Genomic DNA, 12,440 nt, shown 5'->3' with positions numbered 1-12,440 from the left:
TCCAGGACTCGGCTCCGGAGCTGAAGATGTTTTCTCCAGCTGCCTCTATGTGCTGGTAAACCCCGACCTTCTGACCCTTCAGCCAAACAAGCAACGTCTGAGTGAAAGAGTTTATTTAGAAGAACAAAAACATTCCATCAAGCTCATGATGTAGCTGCTGATAAACAGTGATATTGTATATTGCAAATGTAAAAATTGTCCACCTTTCAACATTGAAGAAACTAAAACAAGTTATTATTGTAAGTGGATTCTCACAAAAGAGAACTTACTGAAACCAGAGTGTGCAAACGTTTAAATTTACGAGAACCTAGAAAAACGATAGAAGTACAACAATCTGACGGTTTCCCTTCATGAGGCCTAAATAGATTTGTTTTGCTCAGATAATTTAAATAAACTGGTACAAAAGGTTTTAAGGCAAGAAAGCTATTATCACAACATTTAGTGAATGGCTTCCATAGCTTCTGTAAGCAATTAAAGAAACATTTGAACCAGAGCACAGACTCTGTCAATTTCGTCCAAGTAAATTTCATTATAAGAAAAAAAAAAAACTTTGTTTGGGAATGAAACACTTTCTCAAGTCAGCAGTTTGAATTTACCCAAAAATAAAAAAAAGATCAGAACGAATCAAAAGTCTGAAAATAAAAGACAACCCCATTTGCGAGCTTTGTTACAGCTCACATGCCGTTCCTGGCTATGTTACACATTATCCACCAAAAGCCTGGCGATGCTTTCACATTATTGTTGGCAGTATGGTTGTTCAATTTAATGTCTGGTGAAACAGAGAATACAGCTTTGAAAATACCTGCCGCCTTTTCAGAATCTGATTGTGCGCAGATACATTTCGACAGTTTCATGATTAGAAAAGTACAAAAACAGTCAAGCTGGCTGAAAAGGGCATTTCCCTGAAATGTGTAGAGTGTAAACAGTAAAGTTGCAAAGATCACTGAGAACTGGTCAGTTGGAGTTTCTTGGTCTTGATGGCCACATAGAGCATACAGTGTCATGAAAAAACATTCGTCCTTTACAGAGTTTTACTGAATTTGGACTCATTTAAAGCAGATTGTGCTGGCAAAGATAATTCTACTGAGTATGAAATACAGTTTATAATTACACCACTTAAATCATAAGTTAACTAGCTAACCACTCTGTTGGGTTTACTTCCACCATCTGATAGTCTCACTGAATAATGAGATCAAACTACAGTTAGAGCCAAAGTTACTATGACAACGCTTTAACGGCTCATCTAGGAGGTCAAAAAGAACCCAGAACATCTGAAGACCTGCAAGCATTCCCGCCCCTGCTAAGATCAGAGGTCATGATTCCATAATTATGACCCCCCCCCCAAAACCCCCCCCCCCCAAAAAAAAAAAAAGACATCTCGATGATCCATGAAACTGTTGGAAAAATATTCTGACCAAAGTGAATGCTTTTGAAAGAGCTGTGTATTGTGTGACATCTGGTGTAAAACTAGCAAAAAAGGACATTGAACACACAGTGAAACACTGTGGTGGCAGTGTGATGGTCTGGGACTGCTTCGGGACCCGGATAACTGTTACTGAGTGATGAATTCTGCTTTTTAATAAAAAAATAAAATAAAAGTTTAGCCATCAGTCAGCATTGGCATAGTCAAAGTCTGAACTTAAATACTACCGAGATGGGCTGACATGATCTAATAAAAGCCATTCATTCCTTCCTTTATTGTGGATGAATTCAAATAATCTTGCAATGCTAACTAAATGTATCCCATTACTTAATAACACTCCTATTTCCCAATATTGTTATTCCCTGATCAAGGAGCAAACTCCATCCTCTCTTATAAGAGCAGACAGGCCTGATCTGAGATCAGAACCACAATCAGTCAAAATAGGATGCAGTATAAAAGTTTGAGAAAACTATTTATAAAGGAAGTGTTTTTATGCTCATCTCCATGACTTTTCAGAACGCTTAACTGCCTAAAGAAATTTACCGAAACTCAGTGACTAAATATGAAATTGGTTTGTTTAAAGGTACAAGGTAGAGTGAAACTAGATGCCTGTTGTTTGAGTTTAGCCTGAAAACGATTTAAAAAATAATTATAGAAATTCTGAAAAACAAAATAATAATAAAAAAAAAACAGGCACATGTGATATAAAATACTGAACACTATTCATGTCAGACATACACAACACAAAGTGAGAAACCTATAATGCCAAGCCTATTAAATTAAAAGTATCCTGAAGTATCACATTTTCTCTCAAGAAGTGTAATTTTCACCTGAAATCATGTGGAAAAGCACAACCCAATCTGTAATCACGTCTGCCAAGCTCAGGTCTCTGCTGTGAATTCAACATCAAGGGCAGAAATACATCTCTTTGGTCAGCATCGATACAATGCATGGGATCTGCTTCCTGGCATTAAACCCTGATGAATTGGACACAGACTCAAACTCTACTGCCACCTTGTGGTTTACTCGTGTCATGATGTGCAGAAGCTCCAGTTCCCTTCCGTATTTGCTGATCATGTCACACAGCGACTGGATAAACCAAGAGCCTGTCATTGTGTTCCTCCAGGAGTAATAGCCTACGACAATCACAGATTAATCTTAATTAGTAATGTTTTAAAACAACAACAAAAAAAAATTACCAGTTTGAAAACTTATGGGCAATTAACCTGGCGCAGTGGAGAAGGCGTAGAGGAAGTCTGCTTCCACAGGGATCTTTGCGGTTTCGTCTGCACTGTCGGCTTCAACACCCGGATCAAGATCGGTGCCTCTGCACGCCTAATCAGAACGGACGAGACAAAATTTTCTATAAATAATATGACAAACAAGAAGAAAGAAAATCAAAATAAAAAAAATCTAAGGATTGGCCTTGCCTACCTGGATAAAGAAAAGTTTGGGTTTTCCCACCAGAGTTTTACAGCGATCGCCTCGGTATAATGAGGTAAGGCTCTGGAGCTGCACCGGGCCATCGGTACCGAAGATCACGCCTTCATCACCGTGGCTCAGCAGAACGCAGACGAACGAGGCGGAGTTGCTGTGATCGTGCATAGATGCTGCAAAAACAAAGAAGTCAGCAAAAAGAGTCGCCACTATCGTCCATTAACAGAACTGGTAATGCTGTCAACAAAAATGTGCTCCCCTTACAGATGTTTTGCAGTTTGTTTATTTTTTACAGCATTTAACATTTTTCAGATCATACAACAATTCTTAACATCAGACAAAAGTAAATTGGAATAAGTACAATACAATTTTCAAATGATGATTTTACTTTTTAAGAGAAAACCTTCTCAAGTCTCCAGGCTGAGAAATGTCAGTGTCTCTGTTTGTCCTGATTGGGGCCTGATGCTTTCTGAGATCTTTCAGCCTACTTCATGTTACCAGGCAGGTTCTGCTTCACTAATGTCTTTATTAACCTGACAGTTCAAGCAGTAATCAGGCCTGGCCAGTGAAACTGAACCAAAATAAATAAATTTAAAAAATGGGATCAATCACCGTCCGCTGCTGATTGAAACCCTGCCCTACTTTCACATGGGGTCACATTGCTTTGGACAACTTTATAAATTCAACAAATGAAATCATCACTTGAAAACTTCTTTTTTAATGTTTACAAGGGTTATTCTTTGTCTTAAATTAAAATTTGTAATTTTAAGTGACAAAAAAGCAAAAGCAAAAGAAATCTGTTAAAGGACAAATGTCTTTCCACAGCACCGTGCAGGTAACTTTCCCAACAGGGAGGTTCTCAAATCTGAAAATACAAGTTTTCTTTTGTACTTACTTGCACTTAAAATCTTCATCATCTGATCGGTTGTTTGATCATTGTAAATCTTCACTGCATAGCCCAACTTCGTAAACACTTTACACACATTGGCTGCATCAACGTCAGTGCCGTTTCGTTGATTCATACCTAAAAAGACAAAAAGAGGCAAAACAGACTGAAAAAAAAAATTATATATATATACATTATTAGTTTTTTTTTTAAGGTGGGAAGTTTAACCCGATTTCTACAAGTTTTGATTGATGCACAATTGAGAGTTCTGGTAAACTTAGTGCAGATTTACGAAGGATTTATTGTGGTGGTGGTGGTGGCAGCATCATGCTTTGAGTCAGTTTGTGTGCTGGAATAAAATATGTCAAAAATAAGAAACAACAAGACCTGCTATGATATGCTGATATTATTAGCAATGAAGAAATAAAAGACTCATGTTTACTATAATCAAGTGAACGTAAATTATTTGTCTTTAAAAAGACATATTTACCTCCTTCCAACTCACTGTAATATTCCTAATTTAAGGTATGATCATAAAGGGAGTCAATTTATTTTAAGAGTTGAAAATCTTCAACTTTTCACAAAAAATTGAAAAATTGGAAAGTGTTGGAAATTTTAAATAGCCACAGATACTGTAAGTCAGTAGTTTCAGATGATATACCAATGCCTAATGAATACACAAATCCACCTAAAATAACACATTGAGCAGGCGTATTTGTTGAAGTTGCATGTGCCCAACTCTGCAATAAAACAACATAATAAACCAGGAACTGCTGCTAGTGCTTACCCAACTCAAACAGTAATCTATTAAAAGTGTTTATTGAACCAAGTGTGCTCTTTCAGTCCTGCTAGACAGGTTTTCAAGACATAGTCTGCTCAGTGAGAACCACAAGCATCTGTCCATCTGTCCGACTGAGGCTACGCTCGGTAGTGCTAGTAACCAAATTACCTCCAAATCAACAAAGGCGCTCACTAAAGCGCACGCATTCATACACAGATATACAGATTAGTGGGCAACTTTGGGTAATGAATTAAAGAATTGAACCCACAACCTTCAATTTCATTCTACTCTACTCTACCCAAGGATGTATCTCTAAGTTAAAATAGTGTGTGAGTCATGCATACCTGGTGCACCGATTACAAAACTATCGGACAAGTGGTGCAGAGTCAGTGACCTGTATCTTTTGTTTTATTTCTGAAAACTGTCAGCTTGAAGCTGAATAAATTCAAACAAGGCATGTTGGACTTCACTCCAGTGAGCAGTATAGTTTGTCCTTATGCATTTGTCATGCTTCCTTTAAAAAGGGTGAGAAGCACACAGTGAAAGGTTTGAAAACCAATGCCCTGAGGGAAGACTTCCAGATTTGTAAAGTGCATTTTAGTCTCAGTGAAATTTCTCACACACACCCAGTTCAGTTTGAAGTTTAGACACACCTACCGTAATGCCATGCTGCAATTCAAGAAGTCCAACTCCCGCTCAGAAAGCCATGCGTGTATAGAGCAGCATTCTGACGAACAACTAAGGATGCAAACTCTGGAAGGTATTTACAGGAATCCACAGAATGAAAGTGTTTGTTGTTATTTCTCTAACAACTGTCACCACAGGAACGGATGACTGAACGCCTAATTAAGTATCAGGGGATGCAGGTAAATGGTTTCAACACAGACACTATTAAAGATCACAATGGATCTATGGCTGACATTTCTGCAGCAGGCAGGCATGACAAATCTTGTTGTTTCTTGTCCAAACCTTCTCGGTCTGGTCTCTGACTTCAACTCTAAAACATCTAATATGGGATGTCCCTCTGATGTTCTCATTCCTGATCCTATCCTTCCTCGTCACTCCTGTTGGTTCCCGGCCATCACGACCTGAACTACATACAGGGAATAAAAACTATTAATCCCAGAATGCACTGCATTAACCCAGTTCCAGTTTCTAGGAGGAAGAGGAGTTTCACTGTGTGAATATGGGACATCTTGTTTTAACAAAACCTCTGTCCTTGAAGGAAGTCACCCTCTTTACTGCAAAAGGATTACAATGGTGAAACATTGCAGTCCCTCTGCTGGCCAAAAGGAGGACGCCACTTTGGCTATATTCTGGCTGAAGTCTCGACTCTGGCTTACTTAAAATTCTGCAGAAAGAATCTTTGAATTATAGATTCCCCTAAATGAGACTCTGATCCTGTTGCTGAACCGACACTGCTTCCATTTTCCTGGAAGAAGACGCTGCAGCTCCACAAGCCTGCTGTACAGGTACAGGGCCAAACCGAGTCAACCTTTCCCAACCACTAACTGGGCAGCCACTGCAATCATTACCATACTCACATCTTTCACTGCCCCAGGCTGGACTGGGGTCCCCCGCTTGCTGAGTGGCAAACACTGCCATTTTCTCCAACTGCAAAGACTCTCTGATCATCCCATCATGTCTGTTCTCCGTTGCACAACTCACACACTACCGGAGATCTTTTTTGTTCTTAAGAATCTCTAAAGTAAGGCTTTGTGTCTGGGCAGAGGGAAATTAGTTTAGTATAAAACAATTTAAATAGTTTCTGATCATCCATTTCATTGTTTTTGTTGGGTTTTGCAGGGTTCCATCCTTCAAACTCCTTGGTGCAAACAGGCCACTGAGCCTTTGGTTGGTTTGTTTAAGAGACTATTGACTGAAAGAGTAGTTTTACAACATGAGCTTATTCCATTTTAATCAAACATTTTTCCTTTTCTCTTTTCACAAGCCAACATGATTTAGCAGACATGCTAACCCGTGTCCATTATCTGAATCCAACAGGTAAAAACCTGCTATCATAAACAACATTGTACAAGTCATCACACGCCTTTTGTTTGTACTTTGCCACATCTACCTTCATCATACACTGTAGCTGTTCACTCATCTGGGAGTCTTGACTCCTCAAAAAATCCACAACACTTTGTTTTGTTTTCACTATCTGGTCCTCTGCTCTGCATTTGTTCTCTTCACCATCAGCTTCATCTTCCTCTTCTGGAAGAAGGTTTGTACTACGACCATCTCCTTTTCACAAAGTCCACCAACATATATCCCTCTCCTGTCCTGGATCCCAAACCTGCCCTGGATCCCAAACCTGCCCATCACTTTCTTACCACCTCTGTTCCCTTCACCAACCTGTCTGTCAAAGTCTGCACCAATCACCCTTCTCTGAACTGTGAGGTAACTCCACGTCACACCATCTAGCTCACTCGAGACCATCAGCTTCTCATCTAACTCACATCTGACCTGTAGGGCATGAATGCCAACAAACACTGATCATCATGTCTTCAATTTCGAGCTTCAGAATCAGTCTGACAGTCTTTTCACTTGCACAATGTTCCTAAGAAACCAATAAATGAGGACACCAATTTTTAAGGACAAAAGAAAGGAGATGGCAATAGAAATGGGAATAGAGGGTGAAATACAGATATTTTCTGTACTCTACTTTCTTACCTACACAGACCTGGAAAATAATTAATTTAAATTCTAGACCTTTCCACACCGTAGGAACCCTGGACATGAAAAATAAACACTGAAGCTTCGTCATACACTTAAATAATGTAGTGAAATTCTAACTAGAGGTGCCACACAGAAACCAGAGATCAGACACATTTAATAAGCATCTTCAGTTGCCTTGGGACTAAATCTCACTTTAAATCTGCTTCTGATTGGTCAGTTGCTATCTGATGATTTTCTATCATGGGTAAATCATTTCTATTTTGAATCTAATTTTTAAGGCAGTCATAGGGACATTGAGCTAATTCATGGATCAATAATGTGCTTATTTGAGCAATAACAAGTGTAACTGGTTGTGAAACAATGAGGTTCCGCAAGAATAAACCAGCAGACCAACACCCTTTCTGACACATCAACCATTTTAGATATTGCTTATCACTTTCTGCCAGCAGTTTTACTCTGAAAGAACTCAGAGCAAACAAAACAAGCTCCAGTTAGAACCCAAGTGATTCCACGACTTTAACATAATCAGGGGAAGGAACACCCAATATTCTACATCATCAAAAACCATAAAAAATGAAAGAAATCAGTAGAATTAGATAAAAAAAAAACTTTTGGATATTGATGTCAGGTGATCCTATCAGGCTTTAATGAAGATTTGACAAGCATTCTGTTACGTGTGCTCCAGCCTGACAAAAGTAATTTGCATTTATTTTACTAAACAAAGTAGTTAGTAGTTCTTTAGAAAATGTATTTTATAATATACACTACTGGGATAAAGTGTTTGCTCCCTTACAGTCTACTATTTTTGATTTTAGTCAAACTGAAATATGTCAGATCAAATTCATTTTATTATGCAATATCAGACACAGATAACACTTTATGTGTTATACATTTACTAAGGTCATCTTTATGGAACAATAAACCTAGTTTATTCATCTGAAACAGTTCATGGTGACAAAAGAAAGTCAAAGCAGGAGAAACTTACTTTGGAGTAAACTATTTGTCCATGCACTGTACATGGCAAAAACTGCAAAATGGTTTCATACATGACTTACAAAGCATGTATAGAATTAGCAATCACATTACAATAATCCTCCAAACAAGGTGGATATCTTTAAATTCTGTTATTTAGAACAACTTAGTACTCCAATGGAACTGTATACAATAATCTCCCTTATAGTTGTTGGAACGAAGTATCGATAAAGTATCATGTTAAGTTTTTGTGTTAAAGATGCAGAGAAACTGACTATGAATTAAGTCTTGTTCACACTAATAAACAAAACAACCAGGTGATAAACATATATAAAAGATTTGATCATCGTTGTAAAATTTTATATATATTTTTAATTAGAGGAAAACATGCAAGTGTTGCTCGCATAGATTGATTTAAACATTTCTTCCTAATATTTCTGATCCTTCATCACATATGTCCACTGTGAGCATCACAGGGAGTGAAAGATCATCCAACAAGTAAACATCATTGACATGAATGACAGTTAGTTACAATATCCTGCCAAATATTGCATGCAAATAGTCCTTGATAGTCACACACTAATATTGTGATCCTAGCTGCAGTTTGATACATTGAGCTACTGTTTTTTTTTTGTTTTTTTTGTTTTTTTTTGTTTTGTTTTTTAAATACTACTTCTCTATTGGGGATTTTATTTTCTCCAAGTAAATACAAAATCTTACGTAAAAAAAAAAAGGCTTAAAACTGTATAGGTATAATAAGCTTCTGCCTACCATTTTTGGTCTCTAATTTCTATAACTGCAATGGAGTATATTTTCAGTTTACATGAGTTCTGCAAATGGTTGTACTGTTTTAAAGTAATCATATCACTGTTGAATTAATATGCACCAATGTCAACAACTAAAATGGTACAACTGTAAAATGTTAACTTCCTTATTTAGAATGTGAACAAAATAAAATGTGACCCAATTCTAAATTTTCTATAAGTAGATGGATGACATTTCCAGTCAGTATCGTTCATTCTGACTGAAAACATAAGAACTAGTCAGAGGCTAAAAAGAAATAGGATAAAGCATCACCTGTGCGCCTGTCAAAGTTCTTGTTGTTGATGATGATGCACTGGCCAATGCTGGGGTAACGGAGGCTGTATCTGAAACTGTGAGAATGAGGCTTAGCATCAACGTCCATGGGCGAAGGAGCAGACAAAGACCCGGCTGGCCTGCAGAAGGACAAACCAAACCACAGTTCATCATGTTATTGATTAAAAACAACATTAAGTGATGCAAGTCAGAAAGTCAAACCGACAAATGAGGAACACGGAGGTTCCGAGAGGACTCGGAGTCTGTTCTACTGACTTGAGCATGACAAAGAAACAATGACCTGCTCAGGATAAAGGTCGCAGACAGCTTCAATAAACCATTGACTCACTGTTTTCCATTATCTTGCCTCGCATCTGTGGTGTCCCCTTCAGGGCCTGGTCTTCTTGCGGACATAGTTCTAAACAGGATAAAAAAAAGTGCCAACCCGGACGGAGAAACTACACGGCCTGAACGCTTAACAGAGGCACCAACTGCGAAATAAAAATGCACGCAGACGTAGACGTCGAAAAGAGCGAGTGGAGGAGCATTTAGCTGCTCTTACCCGCCCAGTAAACAAAGATGCCTACGTCATGCTAAGATGCGCTTGTTTTTTCCGTGCGGACATCCCGTGTTAGTTGGTGTTAGTCATCACGGGAAAACCAGGGTTGAACCGCAAGCGTAGACCTCCTGAACTGCAGTCAGGCAGGTTGTGTTGTTTTAACGATATATTTTCGACGTTGGCATAATAAATGATCACGTGTATAAACGTCAAAATTTAATGTTTTTTTTATAACGAGAGCCATTTTCTCTATAGGGCTCTCATTGTAACGTGATAAATATGTATGTCGTAATAACCTCATATATTGTATGGAAAACGTAAAAAGTGCATTGTTAAAACAATAACGTTTTCAAATTAAAACGTGATAGTTGGCAGCGAAGCTTAGCTGCTTGGAATTGGAGACAGGACAGGAGTTCTGGCATGTTATTCGGCACTTTTGTTCACATAAACAAGATATTTATTACGTGTGCACTTAAGTCTAATTATAGAAAAGAATTGTTGGAAAATATTTTCTGTAAATACGTATGTATACAGTATGGAAGTCTATAATCGTGTTTTACAAAAGACGAAGACATGGTTGAGTGAAAGACAAAGTGAAGTTTAGATGTTAGCACAAATTTGTGAAAATCAAAATAAAAGCAACACAGAACACATGGGTGCTAAAAACTGCACTTAATCTACCAATACCCAACTACTAATATTTGGTATACTGTTGTGCTGTAAGTAAATATTATTGTATTTACTTACAGCACATACAATAATATTTGCTGTATTACGTCATGCTAAAATACGCTTGTTTCTTAGCAAGATGCACAGCATGGCAATTCCTCGTTGCAATTCCTCTGGCAACGAGGAATTGCCAGAGCTGCAAAGAGCCGCGTCGCTGGTAAGGCGTTCCCTCACGGAAGACACCGCCTGGTTCCTTCTTTACCTCGCCTGGACGTTTATTCGCATAAAAAACTCAAACACATAAAACTTTATTAGTAAATCAGCAATCTAACAAATCAAAAAGATTCAAAACAAAGTAATTCCTAAGTGTTGTATAAATCAAAAAGATGTAGGCTGAAGCAATTCGGCTTATATGTGCCTGTCCTTAAATGTTCATTACAAAGAAACCATTTCCCAGAAAACACAGAATCAACAGTTAAATCCAGACAAACGAATCAAACAGACATATTAAAATCTACGTAAATCGCCATGACGAAGGTTTCAATCAGATTTCAAATATTCAAGTCCCTTAACAGTTTTCTATGTTGACCCTGCTTGCTAAGAATGAGGCTGCAACATTCGAAAACATTATTCAGTCTTTCTCCAGCAATTTTCACATGTGAAACAATGCAATGCTTCACGTGTGATGAAAACAAGAGACAGTCAATAACATAGTAAACAATGGCCTCTGGAAATCTATTCAAGGAAAATACCTACTTTTCCAGTTACTGAACACTTACAGGTAATAAGCGGTTTTATTTCCTCTTCACATGGTCTGATTCCTTCCTGAGCTGTTGTCACTTTGTGAAGCGTTGGTTATCTAAGTTTCAACTTGTGATCTCTTCCTCTTTTGTAATACTTTGAGAAAATGAGTTTTCCACTTTAATGAGGTAAACTTTTGATACAGCAGTAGGCATACTAATCTATCAAAGTCTTGATTGGAGTAGTTAACTTTAATCTATAGATATTGAAAATGGCTGTTTTCACTTCTGCAAATATGATAAACAGCATGTAATGTTTATTCTAATGAGCAATAAGGTACTCAATTCTTTGCCCAGTGTTGTTACATTTCTGTTTATTACATTCTGTACCCATGCCAGGGTTTTCTCAGAGGAAACAGTGCTGTCCATTCCTAGACTGGTCCTGTGCACTGCAGTTCAGCTGGCTGAAAATTGTGACTTCACAACTTAAGCCATAGTTAATGTGAGGGACCTGACTCAAACGTGGACAAAAAATGTTCAAAGTAGAAAAAAGTTTCAATGTAATTCTTCAAAAAAAAATCATTAACAAAGCATAAAGATTTAAAGCAATAAATCAAAGCTAAGTAACAAATTTGGATCCAAATTGACTGAGGTCAACTGAACTCTAACTGTACACAAACAAAACTGACCTACAAAGAATAAAAGGCTGCTTAAATAGGGGTGGAGTAACCTAAATTTACCACGAGGGAGGCACAACATAACAAAAGGACAAATAAATACAAAATTAACTAAAGCATCCTATGAAACAAATAAAGCAAAACTAACTTTAACTTAGCACAAATAATAAGCGAATATTTATTTAAGTGACGAAATTAAATAAAAATCAACTTGAAGTCTCCCCCCCTTCAGTCTTTCAGAAAATGGATTAATCCAGGTTCCTCCTCCAGCTGGTTTATATCAGCAGCACCTCAAATAAGTGTAAGTAAATCAGTCAGACAGACATTAACTAAAGTGTGCACCCATTAGATGTCTTGTATGTCTAAATGAAATGACTAACTTAGACTATAAGCTATACTAATAAAGAAGAAAATACTAACACGATGTGGTGGTGGTAGGAGCATCCACCAGATAATTTAATCTCAACTTTTCAACACAATGACCGTGTGTGCATTTTGGGGATGACATGTAAGAGGTTTTTAAACAACTTTAATATATTG

The 12,440-nt window shown here is 37.6% G+C and overlaps 1 protein-coding gene across 2 annotated transcripts; it reads right to left on the bottom strand.

The window, feature by feature from the left end:
• Positions 1-96: 96 nt before the first annotated feature.
• On the bottom strand, positions 97-10,590 carry casp3a (caspase 3, apoptosis-related cysteine peptidase a). 2 transcript variants are annotated; one of them, XM_015060166.1, is made up of 6 exons: positions 9,818-10,590; positions 9,256-9,395; positions 3,756-3,884; positions 2,858-3,033; positions 2,650-2,758; positions 97-2,559 (listed from the first exon to the last, which is right to left on the bottom strand). In XM_015060166.1, exons 2-6 carry the CDS (start codon positions 9,362-9,364, stop codon positions 2,330-2,332), a joined length of 753 nt encoding a protein of 250 aa, XP_014915652.1. In that variant the 5' UTR covers positions 9,365-9,395; positions 9,818-10,590; the 3' UTR covers positions 97-2,329. The 2 variants fall into 2 exon arrangements, with proteins under 2 accessions (XP_014915652.1, XP_014915651.1); XM_015060165.1 differs by lacking the exon at positions 9,818-10,590 and adding an exon at positions 9,605-9,811.
• Between the last annotated feature and the right edge of the window lie 1,850 nt (positions 10,591-12,440).

Source organism: Poecilia latipinna, unplaced genomic scaffold (genome assembly GCF_001443285.1).
Source record: "Poecilia latipinna isolate Pla-1442-1.1 unplaced genomic scaffold, P_latipinna-1.0 Scaffold1691, whole genome shotgun sequence".
In the NCBI taxonomy this organism is placed as follows: Eukaryota; Metazoa; Chordata; class Actinopteri; order Cyprinodontiformes; family Poeciliidae; genus Poecilia; species Poecilia latipinna.
Note: the sequence above shows the minus strand (reverse complement) of the source record. Positions and strands in the feature narration are given on the sequence as shown.